The sequence below is a fragment of the Danio rerio genome, chromosome 16 (genome assembly GCF_049306965.1).
Source record: "Danio rerio strain Tuebingen ecotype United States chromosome 16, GRCz12tu, whole genome shotgun sequence".
Taxonomy (NCBI): domain Eukaryota; kingdom Metazoa; phylum Chordata; class Actinopteri; order Cypriniformes; family Danionidae; genus Danio; species Danio rerio.
The window spans coordinates 47,869,994-47,888,221 of NC_133191.1; the positions used below are offsets into that span (position 1 = coordinate 47,869,994).

The 18,228-nt window shown below is 35.4% G+C and overlaps 1 protein-coding gene across 8 annotated transcripts in view; it reads right to left on the minus strand.

Moving 5' to 3' along the window:
* Positions 1 to 1,138: 1,138 nt before the first annotated feature.
* Positions 1,139 to 18,228, minus strand: part of oxr1a (oxidation resistance 1a) — a 330,299-nt gene continuing 313,209 nt past the window's right edge. For 7 of the 8 annotated variants that reach the window (XM_073925233.1, XM_021466735.2, XM_021466736.3 and 4 more), the window contains 4 exons: positions 8,492 to 8,644; positions 5,738 to 5,833; positions 5,524 to 5,597; positions 1,139 to 2,859 (listed from right to left, as the gene is read on the minus strand). In XM_073925233.1, coding sequence (XP_073781334.1) covers positions 2,724 to 2,859; positions 5,524 to 5,597; positions 5,738 to 5,833; positions 8,492 to 8,644 — 459 coding nt within the window. In that variant the 3' untranslated portion in view covers positions 1,139 to 2,723. 8 annotated transcript variants of the gene reach the window in all.

The following is an 18,228-nucleotide window of genomic DNA, read 5'->3' on the forward strand; positions in this document are numbered from 1 at the left end:
GTCCTGTACGGTGACCTTGAGTCTCATGAAAGGCACCTTTAAATAAAATGCATTATTATTATTATTATTATTATTAATGTCACTTGCAAAACTTGTGGCTTCTGATGGCCCATTGAGGTAAAGAATCAATCGAAACCGGGCCTTGTTTTCAGCATTATTACCTTTAATCCACAGCTTGCATTCCAAATCAGAGGCCGCATCCTTCCATGGGGAAATTTTTAAGAGTTTATTTAAAGCAACAGTTCACCCCAGAATGAACTACTTTACTCATCATCATTTACTCAGCCTTCACTTAATTGTTTCAAACCAGTTTGAGTTTCTTTGTTGAACCCAACTAAGATATACTGAAAAACGTTAATGGGAGTAACAGCCATTGACTTCAATAGTATACAGCAGGGGTGTCCAAACTCGATCCCGGAGGGCTGGTGTCCTCCAGATTTTAGCTCCAACTTGCTTCAACACACCTGCAAGGATGTTTCTAGAAAGCCTAGTTAGAGCTTGATTAGCTAGCCCCGGTGTGTCTGATTGGGGTTGGAACTAAACTTTGCAGGACATCGGCCCTCCAGGACCGAGTCTGGACATGCCTGGTATACAGCATTTATGTTCACACCATGGATGTCCTTTTTTCTAACATTTCTTCTTTTGTGGTGACAAGGTGGCTCAGTGGTTAGCACTGTTGCCTCACAGCAAGAAGGTTGCTGGTTCAAGCCTCAGCTGGGTCAGTTGGCACTTCTGTGTGGAGTTTGCATGTTCTCCCCATGTACACGTAGATTTCCTCCGGGTGCTCGGGTTTACCCCGCAGTCCTATTCGCTATAGGTGATTTAAATAAACTAAATTGGCCATAGTTTACGGGTGTGAATGAGTGTTTCCCAGTACTGGGTTGCAGCTGAAAAAGCATCCGCTATGTAAAACATATGCTGGATAAGTTGGCGGTTCATTTCGATGTGGTGACCCCTGATAAATTAAGGGAAAATGAATGAATATCTTTAATAAACAATCTAATCCTGCGATGACTATTGCGGATACACACATTGCGATATCGATGCTCAAACGATATATTGTTCAGCCCTAATGTCAACTATTCAAACAGCGAAGAGATCAGAGCAACACACGAAATAAAAGCGACATGAGACCTGATTCTGTCCCAGGTTACAACAATTTATTAGTATTCATTGATTTTTGTACATCACTGTAACAATATATTCCGGTGAAGTAGATGAAGGATTTGTTTGCACTTCTCATCTGCGACTCTGAAAGGACGCGCACGCTCCTCTCGCTGTGTTGCACAGTCAATCTAGACACCGAAAAAAACGGACCGAAAAACTAAAAACAATAAAAATAAAAATGCTGGGACAGGACATGTGAGAAGAAGAGACTGTCCTGCTGGAGTCCGTCACATTTGACCCTGTGCTCGAGCGCTGAGATCTTTTCCTCTCCACAGTAGCAGCAAGCTCTTTATAAACAAGTCATTTACTCTATTATCTAAAAGACAGATATAAACAAAAATATATACTGTACTGCTACTGCTAATGAGAACCTGGCTTGAAACTAGATTAATAAAGTGCGAGAAGCAACCCACCAATCCACACACTGTATATTGGTTTATATATTTATATATATAGGAACAAATCTACTATTTTAACATTAATTTACAGGGTAATATACATTATTTTAGTAACAGCTGAGATATCAGCACAAAAAAAGATCACTGTCACACTTAACAGCAATATATATATCATTATATTTATATATTTGTGTATTATATATATGCATTTATATATATAATCATATACATAAATATAGAATTGTCATTATATTCATGAAAACAAACAATTAAACCACGTCTCTGATACCCAGAAAAGCAGTTGATCCGTCAAGACGTAAAAGGTCTCTCGGAAAGAGATACGGGGAGAACAACAAAAAAAAAAGTGCCCCGTTTGGATTATTTGAGGTCACAGAACAGGAATTTGCATATTCCACAAATCTATTGCGACACATTTCTGCCTACGAACAGTAAAAGTGGCCCCGTCCCAAGCGGAGGGGGCTCAATGTTAGCCACACGCACACGTAAAACCCACTGAACAGAACATTACGACTATGGGGTTTCCGATTATGTGCTTCGACATGGTGTGTGTGTGTGTGTGCTATGATAGTGGACGACAGAAAGACTACGAATTTCACGACACTTGAATATTCTGCCTCGAAGGAAACCACCGATGTCTTCTCGTAGAAGACTGACCCCCCAAAAAATGCATATTCTTCCTCTGAGAGCAAGGGAATGTGTTTCCAGCCGTTTGCTTTTCTTTTATCTGTTGTATTTTTTGCGCCCCCCCCTCCCCCATTGCAGTAGTGATGTCCTATCGGCTAACACCAGCTCTTCAACAGACTCCTGGCGCTTCAGCGCAGGTGAAAACTGGACATTGGCAGTTCACGGGCAGCCCAAATCCGTGCCGATTGTTTAAAAAAGTGCTCACGCCGGGGTCTCTCGTCACATCCTCCTGTTCCGTTATTGACGCTGCACACGGCTTGAACAAAACACACACATACTAAACAGCACGAAGAAGAGCTCTGTATTAAATGCAGGAGTAACATACGACAAGCGCGGTAACAGTAGCGTCCGTTTCGGGGCTTCCTGGGAGCCGCGGTAAGGTTTGGGATCTGCCCGACGTCCAGTTCCTCTTTTCAACTCACAACCAAAAAGGTACCTTCTCCTTATGAGCTGCTACTCGAACGACCAGATCTCAATATCCTGCACGAAGAAATCCTCCTTCATGGAGAGCATGGGATTCCCGAAGGTTTTGCATGAGTGATTCCTGCCGTGGTAAAGATCCCCGTCCAGCCAAAGGCCGAATTCGCCGCTGAAAGGGAGGGAAACAAGCTCAAATGAAGCATTTGTTCTCTTGAGAGTGTGTAAATGTCACATGCGTTTGATTTTCCTGACAAAAACGTTGAGTTCTTGAGTTTCTGTACACATATTGTCAATAAAAAAAGTGATCAATACATGTAAACTCTTACACACAGCCGCTTTAAATTGATCAACACTGAGTGTAAAATAAAATCAAATGTACACTTTTTAATCAGAGAGATTATCATGGATGAAGCAGTGCAGTTTTCAGCATTCATAATAATAATTGTAATCACAATAATATGTGTTTTTTAAGAGGAGTAATGTTTAAAATTTAACTTTACAGTCTTAAAAGCAATATCTCACTCCAAAATCAAAATCATGTACATTACGATGTATGTCTTTTTTCCATGAGACAAACACAGTCGGAATACTTTTAAATTTTATCCTGGCTCTTCCCTGCTGTATAATGGTTTTGGGTAGGGAACAAAAGTGCATAAATCCACCATAAAATTAACCCATGTGCAACAAAATACATGTTTGTAACAAAATATTTCAAACTTTTAGATTATGAACTCAATCACTGACTTTGGCACCTGCCAAATGCATGCTCTGGATGAATTCTTGGCTAATCTCTGACTGATCGTATGACAGAGCTCTAGAAATAGATGAGTCTTGTGGGAATGTGGCATTGTAAGAGTAATATACCATATAATATCATACAGTAATGCCAAACTAACTAGTTTTCTTGTTTGTCATCGTCTTCAGTGGTAAACAGACTGTGTGGGACTGTAGCACAGTAAATATTTATTTATTTTATTTATTTATATTATTCATTTATTTATTGGTTTATTTATTAGTGGTGGATGAGGAGAGTCTTCCCCATTGTGTAAAGCGATTTTAGTGCCCAGAAAAGCGCTACATAAAATGTAAGGAATTATTATTATTATTATTATTATGTTTGTTCTTTTTATTCATTTTTTCATTCATTTTCTTGTCTGCATTTTTGTAAATATATATATTTTTAATTTATTTATATTTATTATTATTTATTTATTCATTTGTTTATTAGTTTATTACATTATTTATATTATTATTTTTTTATTTTTTATGTATTTATATTTTAATTCATTAGTTTATTTATTTTCATTTATTTGTTTTTTTATTAAAAGTTATATATTTTTATTGGTTTATTTATTTTTACTTCTACAAAATTATCAAATTTATTTATTTATATTTATATTTATTGTTTCTTTATTCATTTATTAATTAATTTATTTTCATTTATTTATATTAATTTAAAATTTGTTTTATTTAAATTATTCATTGGTTAATTAATTAGTTTATTTATTTTCATTTATTTATAAAATTTTTATTTATTCATATTTTATTAGTTTATTTATTTTTATTTATATATGTATTAATATTTATTTTTGTGTATTTTCACTGTTTCACTGTTGTCCAATAACTTGCCAAATTAACTTTAACTACGTCTTAAAATTGCACTGAATACTGTAATAAGCTCAATTCTAGTATCTAAAATAACTAGTAAAATGTTATGTACTGTCAGCATGGCAGCCATTGTAAGTCAGTGATATTTTCTTTTTATAAGACTTTTAACCTTTATTTATTTATTTTGGACAGTATAGCGGAGACCGGAAAGCATGGGGAGCAGAGAGAGAAAGAAAGACCTCCAGAACTTGGGTCACCATGAGCACCTCAGTGTTCTACAGTAAGTCGACACACTTACCAATAGGCTATTGGCAGTGATAACACCAACTGCCTATGGGTTTATTTCAATGACAAATGTTGTGAGTGCAGTATCACAAGTTGAGATCGCATTCATGTAATATAAGCATGCGAATCTCTGCTTGCGTGCTGATTTCCTCTATGCATGCACAAAACTTCTTGCATGTCCTCAAATTTATGCTGCTTAAGCACAGATTATAAAAAACAAACAGCAACAACTGAAGGTTTCGAATGAGAAGATGTAATGTAGCCGTGGCGGGAAGGAATTTTGGTGTGCTGCCCCGCCATGGAAGAATGAATGTAGCGAAAACCATGTATGAATTTTTATTCATTATTATTATTAGTATTGACAGCATATGGGTTAGTATTATGATGGATTTAAGTGCTTAAGGAAGTAAAAATAAAAAAGGCCCCTATCCAACATCATTATACAATCTTTGAAGAGCCATCTAAAGACAAGAGAGTCATATACACAAAGAATGGCTTAAGGGTGACTAAACAATAGGCTATTTTTCATTTTAAGATGAACTATTCCTTTAAGAATTATTCATATTTTTAAATTACATTTTTAAAAATGTAAAAAAAATAAGACAACATTAAACTTTACCAACCCCAAATCTTTTAAACAGTATTGTAAGAATCAATGCTAATCTCAAAAGTCTCTAAAGTGAGCATTACTATGCATTAGAACAAACTAGGTTCTACTACTTCCAGTTTCACTTTAACTCCGCTTCTGTCATCGAGAACGGTTTAAGAAGAATGCTGCTGAGCAGGTCACAGACATCTGTACTAGACCTTTATAACACTGAGATTGGTAGTAATGAAGTAAACAAGCATGTTTAGTTTTTGCATTGACATATTTTACATAAACAAATGGAAATCAGCATGCAAAAGATCATGTTAGAGTTCTCTGGTCTGATTTACTGACCTTCCTCCACCGAAGGCTAAAGAGTCCATGTCTCCTTTAATAAAGAACAGATTATCGCCAGTCCATTTATACGCCTGCCAGCGAGAGAAACAGCATTTTAGCACAAGCAAACTCAGTGCTATTTAAATACTGAACGCTTTTAATTATGAAAATACCAAATGACAGACATGATCAGAATTGATTTCAAACTGACAGCGTGCAACAAAACACAAACCTCAAACTCTGGATAGAAGGTGAAGAGGAAAGTCTCTCCAGTGCCATAAAAACCCTCGCTGACTTTGAAGGGTTCTGATGCCAAAGCCCCAAATATCTACAAGAGCACAGAGACAGAATCTGTCAGTGAGAAAACACTTAAAAATGGACACTTTGTATGAGATCATATTCAATGTGCACATCTGGGTCATACATTAGATGAGTTATTAGACACATTACATTATTAGATCCATTAGATCAGTACCAAAGCCAAAACTGAAACTCATCTAATTTAAGATGATTATACCACAATGATCATGCTATGAGAAAATATTAAAGGGATAGCTCAAATTTACTCACCGTTTACTCTTCCTAAATTGGTTCTAACCTTTGTTAAACACCAAAAGAAGATATTTTAAAAAATGTCAGAAACGGTTAATGTTACGTGCCTTTCTGTTTTAATTTGCTGCCTGCTATCCTTCTAAAAGTTAGGCGTTCCGATTGGCTCGCTGAGTTTTCATGAGTGGACCAATGAGAAGATGATCATTTAAGTGCTCCAGTGACAACCCAGAACAGACTGGGGGGAATCCTTCATCTCGTCACTGCTCTTTCTTTCTGTGTGACACCTGTGTGTATGACCTGTTCTCTGCTTTGCTTCAGTGTTTGAGTTGTACACAGGGTATATGCAGGAATCCCAAAGGAAGTTTGAATACCTTTTTAAGACTTTTTAAAGACCTTCTTAGAATATTTTAAGACCTCATCGCCACTTCAAGTTCTAATCAGTACATCAAACCTTTAACTTCATAAACAGTTGTTAATAAGCAGTTGTAGTTTAATAAATCAATAGAGCACAACCGTGCAACGGAACTTTTGGAAGAAAAAAAAAAGCTTGGAAGAAACAAAGCTTGAAAGAATAAATTACGTGGTTGTTTTCAGCGACAGGATTTAGCCACAGTTTTAACTCCTCTTTCTCCAACCAGGAGTATGCAAACTTATATTTTCCCATTTTGCCGTCTGTTTGGCTCTATGATATTGCTACATGTAGAGAGCGTCACATCACCTTCCCGCATTTGTCGCAAATTACGTGACATCACCTGGATGGAGGAGCTTGGCCAGACGCGCCCCGGCTCGAAGCAATCACGTGGATCGAGCATGCTGTTGTTGTTATTATGAGGAGGAAAATAAATATATTGATGCTTTTTTGGAGTCAAACAGTTTGGACAACACTTGAACAAAATTTAAGACCTCACAAAAACGCAATTAAGACTTTTTAATACTTTTTTAGTGCCTTAAATTTCTCATAATTGATTTATCAACTTTTAATACTTTTAAAGACCCCACAGACACCCTGTGTACATCTATCTAAACTGCTCAAATCTACTAAAAGGGAAGTAAAAGTAAAGTACATCACGTGACTTACATATTACATAAATGATCACGTAGATTAGGGGTGGCCAACCCTGTTCCTGGAGAGCCACCTCCCTGCAGATTTCAGTTGCTACCCATATCAAACACACCTGAACCAATTAATTAGGAACGTCACGTGATAATTACAGGCAGGTGTGTTTGATATGGGTTGCAACTGAAATCTGCAAGAAGGTGGCTCTCCAGGAAAAGGGGTTGGCCAACCCTGACATAGATGATTCCCTGTTAATCCTTTAGGTTAGAAGCAGGTGCTACCCTCTGTATGCTTTCAGTTTTAGTGAGGTTCAATGTTCTTATTTTGCATTTATTGTACACATTTGTAAATATACTTTGGGTGACTGAATATTTATCTTTCTTATACTTATTCTTGTAAATAAAGCGAGACACTTTTTGCCACATCCATTGTCTGTGTCGATTCATAGCAGCTAACGTCTCAGAGGAATTTAAAAGATATTGGGTTGTCATAATTATGTTTAGCCCTTACGGGGCTTATCAGTTAACCACTGACTTACATAATCATTGAAGTCAGTGGTTACAGGTTTCCAACATTTTTCAAAATATCTTCTTTCGTGTTCAACAGATGAAAGAAACTCAAATATGACAAGTGAACGGGTAAATAAATGATGATAGAGTTTTCAGTTTTAAAAGAACTATAAACCTTAAACACAATTCATTAAACAGGAAATATAACAGATGGCATACAAAAAGACTACATCACGTTGAGTTTTTATAGTAGGTAACTATTTTTAAAATTTGAATACATTTTGAAAAACATAAATATGTATTATTTTTTCATCTTAATCATGTTAAACTCTTAAACTCTCATTTTAATGACGATGACAATGATGATGAATTTTTATTTACACCGTCAGCAACAAAGGCTATATACTTGGCAAGAACATTTCATTAATAAATATACAATATACCATAAAGATACATAAATAAAATAAGCTTTTTAGCGTTAATACATGATAAAAACTATACTTTTTAAAACTACACTTTGCTAAAAATAAGAGAGTTCATTTAATAAAAAAAACCTCCTGCAGTCATTAAAAGCAATACAGTCCAGTAGATTGTGATTTACTGTGAGATGAATTGTGCAGAACAACCCTCATTTAAATGAATGCAACAGTTTAATAAAATGTTTTTTATAAAAATGAACTAATACATATTGTCCAGTGAGAAATAAATAAAAATATAACTTATATGCATTTACTTATGCTGAATATTAGAGAAACCTTTAGACAATACCTTTACTTAGTTCCTGGTCACACAACAAGCGAAAGCCAATGGTGTTAAAAATCTGCTTTTGAAAACGGAGTCACTTTAAGAGATGAAGAGAAAGTCTGACCTGTCCATCACTGTCTTTGATGACCAGCAGCATTGGAGAGTCTTGGTCCTGCATCGCTCTGTACAAAGTCTTAATGCTCATGCCATGTTTAGATGTGCTGAAGGCCAGATTCCAGGGGTAACCGATGGTTCTGGGTGGAAGATGTTTTGCCAACTGAGTGGGGGGAAAAAAGGACAATAAATCAGTGATGAACCATTTGCATAAAACTATATTAATGACACAATGACAGAGAAAAAAAAGGGTAACAACTATTAAACTGGTGAAACTTTACAATAACATTCCATTAGTAAACATTAGCAAACTACATTAGTTAATGTGAAAATACTTCTAATTTATTCTTAAAGGGATAGTTCACCCAAGGTATTTTTTTTATTTCTGTCAGCATTAAATCTTCCACTTGTTTTAAACGTTTCTGAAGGATGTTGAAAAACCAGCCATTGACTACTATTTTTTTGTTTGTTCCAACACACTAAAGAAAAAAAACTTGGTTTGTGTTCAGCAGAAGAAAGAAAATTTATAAACGTTTGGAATCACTTGAGTGGTTAGTAAATATTGTAGTGACACAAATGACCATTTTGTCACTTGAAGGGTTGTTTCTGACGCGTGAGAGCTCAACAAACGAATCATCCTCCAAATACTGCTTATCAGATTTATTTTTTGCACAGACAGTTCTTATGGCTCAATTTCCACTTACAGTCTGGTATATAAATGCTCATAAAATCACATTGAATGCCTCCATAAAGCTCTTTCAAACACGGTCAAAAAATGTTGTGCTTCCCTCTAATTACACACCTGTTGTTCTAAGTCTTTGTCTACCTATATACTCCTCCAAACCCACACTCCACCCAGTGGTCAAAAACAGCATTACAAAAAACATAATGGCTCTTACAAATATTGACGAAATTAAAATTTTGGGTGAACTATCTCTTTAATTTCAAGTTTACCTTTCAAAAACAAACGTACAATAGTAAACAAATAAAACTCTACAATAAGCACAAATGCCACAATAAATAAAATCCAAAATAAGACTGTTGGAAAACTAAAATTATCCTTTTTTTATGTTGACAGAATTGTTAGTTATTGTATCAGCAGTTAATCCTCAACTTGTTTCAACCTTCTGAACAAACTGAAGGATGTTGAAAAACAGCCATTGACTTTCATGGATGACTTTCATCATTCCGCTTTGGTGACCTCAGATTAATAAACATTCTCCAGAAAAACTTGGCTTGTGTTCATCAAATTCATAAACTTTTGAAATCACTTGAGTGAGTAATCGGTGAGAAAATGTTACATTTTGTGGTACTATGCCCCTTTAATTTCAATTCTAAATAATATTTTAAATAAACCCTACAATAGTAAATGCATAAAACTCTACAATAAGCATAAATGCCACAATAAATAAATTCCAAAATAAGACTGCTGGAAAACCAGGGCCCAATGTGTTCTTAATCCGGCCCTGCCTCAGACAGACGTAATTTGACAATTTAACTGAAAATAAACAGGAGGTGCATTTTCAGATTTTAATTTACATTCCAAAGGCAAACTTTTTGTCTTTCTCATTGACACAGTCGAATTGATCACCATAAAACTCAACAAAATCATTAGGTTTGTTTTGATTTCATTTGTACTTAAAAAAAAAAAAAAAAAAAAAAGTGGAAAACAACAGGAGTGGCGCAGTAGTAGTGCTGTCGCCTCACAGCAAGAAGGTCGCTGGGCCGAACCTCGGCTCAGTTGGTGTTTCTGTGTGGAGTTTGCATGTTCTCCCTGCCTTCGTGTGGGTTTCCTCCGGATGCTCCGGTTTCCCCCACAGTCCAAAGACATGCGCTACAGGTGAATTGGGTAGGCTAAATTGTCCGTAGTGTATGAGTGTGTGTGTGAATGTGTGTGTGGATGTTTGCCAGAGATGGGTTGCGGCTGGAAGGGCATCCGCTGCGAAAAAACTTGCTGGATAAGTTAGCGGTTCAATCCGCTGTGGCAACCCCGGATTAAAAAAGGGACTAAGCCGACAAGAAAATGAATGAATGAATGAACAACAGGAGAACATGACTGGCGAGTATGAAGGGATGGCGAACGAATAAAAGAAGTGTGCAGGATCATAGCAGCAGAAAGGGCGACACATTAAGAGCCCAATTACAGAAGCACTGACCTTTTCACACCAGCAGACACAGGCAGCCGAACAGCACATATACAGTATATATACAGTGTTCAGCGCTGTCTGTGTCCTCCAGCGGCTCCAGGCATTCCCTGAGCATTGAATTACTCTGCGCAACGACACAACTTTATTTGATTTACCAACAAAACAGGTCTGCGTCTGAATAAAGGGCAGCGCGAGAGGCCACCTCAGGTGATCCATTCACAGAGAGCTGATGTTCAGCCGCAGGACACAATAACTTAAACAGCTGCACAACAAAACACATCTCAAATGGCTCGAGGAGATCAGATCTGAAGATCGGGCAGTCATTAGGCATCGGATGATAACCATTTTAAAGTTTGCCGTGGTTTGGAAAAGTCAAGGCCAGGGCTGCACAATATATCGTTTTGGCATTGATATTGTAATGTGTGCATCTACAATAGTCACATCGCAGGATCTACAATGTCCAGGACTAATAGACCATCAGGCACGACAGTTCAGAACATGTGATTTGTGAAGTTATTGCAAGGTTGATCCATAACAGAGTGGACTTTCATCATTTCCATTTGTTTTTAAGGCCTGTTTGAGTATTTCAAGCAAGTTTCAAGTATCCGGGCACAAGAAATTGTACTCTTTGCAGCTTCGATAACATGAATTTTTTTGAATTATTTAAATGATGAAGACTATGGTGGTATTTTACTATTGATAATTACTTTTCTGTACTCAAATACCATTTGACTACCCTGAAAATCATAAAGCATTGTTTTATTTCATATGTTTCTGTTGTATTTATATACGCTTGTAATTTATTACATATTTATGCTCTCCCCCTCAAAATCATTCTAATCAAAACGTCATTAAGTCATTTGACGGAAATGTCTTCATATCTCAATTTATATAGCAAAAAAAAAAAAATGCTGTGCTTTCGAAACTAATGAAGACAGCAGAAGTTAATGATTTATTTTAATTATTTAGCCTGACATGTTTACTGTGCCAAAGTACTTTAAATGTTTCTTTAAATTAAATATATACTGTATTCAATGGAGAAAAAGTTGTTGTTTTTTACCAGACATATAAAAGGAACATATTTTAAAGCAGTAAATCACAATACCATCAATCCGTGATATTCTTATCCAATGTTATCATACCGTCACAATCTTAAACCAGCCCATGCCTAGCAGTCATGTCTGAATATTATGGAGATAGGTGACTGAGAGGTGAAATAAATATGCTTGCTGTCGTGAAGATTATTTAAAAAAACTTTATGATTTAAATTTAAGTCCGTTTCAGATTTATTTTAGTATTATCTCCATATATTATTAAATTATTTAATCAGATTCACTGGTAAAATAAAAACTAAAACTGAACTATAAATTGAAATAAAACCTAAAGATCACTAAGTATGACAATACATAATATTGTCTAAAATTATAATTAGAACTTGAAAAATAATAAAGTTAATTTAAAATATATTACCACCAAATAACAAAATAATGCAGCCATGAGCACCAATCATATGCAGATTAATAATTATTAACGTTGCTAAAATGACAAACGAAAAAAAAGCTAAAGATCAATAAAACAACATATTTATTTTTTAAATAACGTATTATTAATAAATGTAATAATAAACTATCATAAGTAATACATTTATCATGAATTATTTTTGATAATAATCTTTTTTATTGGTAAAATTGTCTAACACATACACAAACACCAAATTAATACTACCATGGGCACCAACCATTTGCTAATTATCTAAGGGTGCTTTCACACCTGTGAATGGATTCAGTTGTTTCGAAACAGGGATTAAAATTATTACATTGTTGCTGTTGGCTCTTGGAGCGGTTCACTTTCACACTGCAAAGTTTCTAAACGAACCAAAAGAGCTAAAACAAGTCACGTGCAAGTAAACTCTCCTCACATTGGTCAGAGTTTCACGTTTATTAAGCAGAGTCCCGCTCAGCTGTCAGGGGGAGGTTTGGTGGTGTTTGACAAGGTGCGCGCGACGTGTTTGAAGAGCGAGGAGGGATGCAGTGGGGAGGGGTGAGAAGGGTGCACGACGAATGTGAGGACCGGGAGGGAGATGCGTGATTACCGGAAGATTATCACTCGTTTGCGGGCATCCTGTAGTGTCTCAATTTGCGGGAGACTACCGAAACTTCAGGGAGACTTGGGATGTCTGTTGAATGACCTCCCACTCTACTCATAATTCTCTCTTCATATAGCCGTATGCCTATTAGGCAAGGCAAGTTTATTTATATAGCACATTTCATACACAGTGGCAATTCAAAGTGCTTTACATAAACAAGAATAAAAGAAACAAGTAAAATAAAAATAAAAAATAAAAACAAATAATAAAAATGAGTAAAACAAAACACAAAAACAGGTAAAATGTGATAAAAGAATGATTACATATCCATAAAACACTGATATAACCGGGCTCGGATCGTTTGCTTTCTCACTGCAATCGATCCGCTCCAGAGTTCGTTTTAATCAAGCCGAGACCACCTCATTCAAGCGATCTCAGAGCTATTGATTTGGCGCGCATCCGAGCAGGACTGGTGGTTTCACATATGCCAAAGGAACCGCGCTAACTGGGCAAACGAGACAGGTTACGAAACAAAAGTGTAGGTGTGAAAGCACCCTAACTTTTTTCTTTACATTTAGTGATTTGCTTGGAGGTTTTTATCATTATTATTATTAACAAATATTCATATAATTTTGTTTTCATAAATTTTGAAAATAGTTTCAAAGCATTTCTATAACGCATTATAAATTTTAGAAATCCAGAATATTTCAGTTAGTTGCCAGTTCATTGGGTTGATTCATTTAAATGAACCAACTCAAGAGTCATTAGTTCATGAATTTTTTACTAGTAAAATTGTCTAAAAATTCGAAAACACACACACACACACACACACACACACACACACACACACACACATACTTGTTTTTGTGCATTGTGGGGGTCACCTGTCACGGTGGTTACATAATGGGGACCGCCCTTTCTGATGATGTTAGAGACATAAAAAAAAATAGTTTGCCACACAAAAACACAAACTATTTCATAAAATCACTTCAGATTTTGGATATTCCGCAAATTTTTTTTTAGACCTGACACAGTGGTCACTTGTGGGGACATTTCAGGTTTTGTGTAGAAGTGGGGTCCGCCACATACACAACCGATTTTTAGACAAAGTGGGGACCAATTCTAAACACACTTTACTGGTTTTGAGACAAAGTAAGGACCAGTTCCAGATACACATCACCAGTATTGAGTCAAAGTAGGGACCAGGTCTACACACACATTACCGGTATTGAGTCAAAGTAAGGACCAGATCTACACACACATTACCGGTATTGAGTCAAAGTAAGGACCAGGTCTACACACACATTACTGGTATTGAGTCAAAGTAAGGACCAGATCTACACACACATTACTGGTATTGAGTCAAAGTAAGGACCAGATCTACACACACATTACTGGTATTGAGTCAAAGTAAGGACCAGGTCTACACACACATTACCGGTATTGAGTCAAAGTAAGGACCAGGTCTACACACACATTACCGGTATTGAGTCAAAGTAAGGACCAGATCTACACACACATTACCGGTATTGAGTCAAAGTAAGGACCAGGTCTACACACACATTACCGGTATTGAGTCAAAGTAAGGACCAGATCTACACACACATTACCGGTATTGAGTCAAAGTAAGGACCAGGTCTACACACACATTACCGGTATTGAGTCAAAGTAAGGACCAGATCTACACACACATTACCGGTATTGAGTCAAAGTAAGGACCAGATCTACACACACATTACCGGTATTGAGTCAAAGTAAGGACCAGATCTACACACACATTACTGGTATTGAGTCAAAGTAAGGACCAGATCTACACACACATTACTGGTATTGAGTCAAAGTAAGGACCAGGTCTACACACACATTACCGGTATTGAGTCAAAGTAGGGACCAGGTCTACACACACATTACCGGTATTGAGTCAAAGTAAGGACCAGATCTACACACACATTACCGGTATTGAGTCAAAGTAAGGACCAGGTCTACACACACATTACCGTTTTTTAGTCAAAGTAAGGACCAGGTCTACACACACATTACCGGTTTTTAGGCAACGTGGGGATCAGATCAGCACCCTTACTAATATTAAATTTTAAACCTCAATCAAGTAATTTGACAGTAAACTGCTTTAGAATTTTCATTTGAAGAGCAGGTCAGTTTATAAAAAATGTAATTTGAATACAGAAGGAACCTCAAGATCCAATCAGGAAATGGTCCAGAATAGATTTAATAAATGTTATATTTATTATAAATAATTTCCACAAAACCTTTAAACACAAAAAAACAGTAAACACAAAATCTATTAAACTCTCTTGCATGTCTAAAAGCAGTTCTCATTGGGTATAACAAGCTTCCACATAACTCTTCCATGTCTGCATACACATTTAGTTAAGTGCAATAGCAAACAATATTAAACGGTTAGTTCACCCCAAAATGAAGATTCTGTTATTAATTCCTCTCCTTCATATTGTTTCAATCCCTTGCTGTCTATGGAGGATGAGGAGTTCTTGCACTTCATCTAAGTTATCTTCCTTTGAGTCTGAAGATGAATGAAGGTCTCAGGGGGTTAGAGTGAGATGAGGGCAAGTAATTAATAATATAATGTACATTTGGGTAAACTCTTAAAACCCACCAGTATGTTCTATTTCTGTTTCTGTCGTATTTTAACTATTTGAAAAAAAAAAAACATTAAAAATATTTAAAAATATATTTATAAAGAACTGAACCCCACAAATGCACAGAGACCTTCATCATATAACCAAGCCACCAAAACTCCAAATAGACATCATTTGTTAAGCATTAACTCTACATTAATAGTAAGCAGTTTATAAACACAGCTAGATGCTCTATTGTTGACTTATAAGCATGTGTTATGTGCTCAATTTTTGTGTTTTCATACTTTGTTTATAATTCATTTTTCATAACTAAATGAAGTATTGCATTATTTACAAACTGTCTAAGAATAATTGGTGTTTTTTAAGATCATTAAGAATGAGTAAATAAATGATTAAAAAACTATATAAATGAAAATTTATACATTTACTATTCAGGCATATAATCAGGGCTAAAAAAAATTAAAAAAAATAAAATCCAATCGGTTCACTCTGAGCAGAATTTATATTTTTTCGGTTCTGTTCTTGCGTTCCTTAATAGACAAAATATTCCGAAAAAAGTTTTCTAGAAAAACAAAACAAAAAAACTTTATTTAATTACAAAGTATTGCAGGGCTCTAGAGTGCTCTGTTTTTTTAATGGTGCAACTAAAAAAATCTATACGAGGGGTAAGATTAAATGAATTTTCAATAAGTATCATTAAAGATATATTTATAATATGAACTTGCTTTTGGTTATTGATTGACACGCTGTTTAAAGGTGCTACACACAGCCCCACTCCTTGGTATCGAGCGCAGGCCCGGCGCTACATTTAGATGTTGTATAATATGAAATAGCAATAAAAATTATAAAAATTGTTATGAAATAGTTTTTCAGTTATGTAGCCTAATAAAAATATTTAGTACACTGCACAGTGCAATTATTATTTAAATTTATTATATCCATTATTATTAATATTAGTAAAATTGACAAAACACAGAACTCTTTTGAACGTTTGCTTTCATTTTGACATGCTAAAGTGCACTTTTACAGTTTTGTAAAGAAACATCCCATTATGCAGCAGCAGTCAAGTTAGGACACTTAAAAATGCCTTTTGCGTTTAAAGATGAACGGCCTGCGAAGTCAAGTTTACATGGTTATAAATTAAATAGATATAGCCTAGTGTGTAAGTGAATTTGCTGCAGATCCACCTCTCACATGTGCTGCAGGTAGGGTAAATGATAATCTTTTTAAAAAATTTACTTTAGGCTATACTGCTATTTGCCCATGCAAAATTAAACACCAGAAAATATATCGTAGGCCTATATTAAGAGCTAAATTACAGTTAGCATCATAATTAGTTCAATTATGTGCTGTAGGCTATTGATTGACCAACACCCCCTGTATTTAGTGTACCCACTGCAGGTCTACAGTTCTGATGTGTATTTTGAATTACTTGTTTTAAATGACAGTAAGACATGCTATATTTAGTTTTTATTGTAAAATATACATTATAATCCAGTACAAAGTAAAATAATATTTATTAATGGCCTATTGGCAGCGTATAGCCGTTAAGCTTATAGTCTAAGCATGTCATTTTATTATTATTAACATAAATTACAAACTAGCATCCTTATGATTTTATCTCGTTTCTGTATATTTTTATCAAACGAAAAATGCAATGAGTTATACTTTGGTTTTAATTTTATTAGAAATTTAATAGCCGTTTAGGCAACACTACTTCTACATGTCATTGGCTCTGATTGCGTTTTTTACAGATAACCTATTTACAAAGATTTTTATTAAACAAATGCACTACCACAAGATATTTTTGTAGGTGTAAAAATCTAAAAAGTATCATTATCATATTCTTGCCTTATTCATCTTTAATATAAATATTAAATTTAACACATTCATTGATTAAACTAGGGATGCTAACGATTACTCGATTGATTTATTGTCGGTAACCCTTTAAAACCAATAGACCTTATCGATGACCGATTAAGCATGGGCATTTAATAAGTTATGCTTTGCTCTTTGAGATGCGTCCACGATTTCACACATTACATAATCAAGTGTGCGCAGTTTAGGCTACGTTACCCTTTTTTAGACAGTCGTGCACTCTCTTGACTTTGCATATTGGTTATGCACATATTGGTCATACCTATTATGCTCAGATCTCGTTTATCCGCTGGTGCTGCCATTAATCCGCTGGTCAAGTAATCAAAAAGTAGGCTACATGACGTTTAATTATGGGCAGGTTATTAAGACCAAACATTGGTTGTGCAAACTTTATTACGTTCTCTAAAATTTTAAAGTGTTTTAAGCTACATTATCTTTTTATAGACTGGCATAGGCCTAAATACGCATCACGGCCAGACATTTATAGTTTATATAAAAACGAGCGTCACCGTCGCATTTGTTCACATGCTTTAAATGAATGCTTTTTGTCTCCCAAATTCATATAATAAAGAGAATGATAAAATAACATTATTAACCGTTTAACTGTAAACATTTCTGTTCAGAACGATTAAAGTTGATCTTTTTTTTTCGGTTTTCGTTTCTGTTCCTGAAAAATGTCATTTGATTCTGTTTTTCGTTTCCGTTCCTTGAACCGGTTTGGAGCCCTGCATATAATACGTTTTTTCTGCATGTTAAATAATGCTTTATTAACTCAACTTCATGCAGTTTTGTGATCTAATCTAAAGTGAGGAATATTGATGCTTTATAAATCCCTTATAAATGACAATTAAAGGCTCAGAATCATTCATTTATTTTCATTTTGGTTTTCTCTCTTTATTAATCCGGGGTCGCAACAGCGGATTGAACCACCAACTTATCCAGCACGTTTTTATGCAGCAGATGCCCTTCCAGCTGAAACCCATCCCTGGGACACATCCATACACATACACACTCATTCACG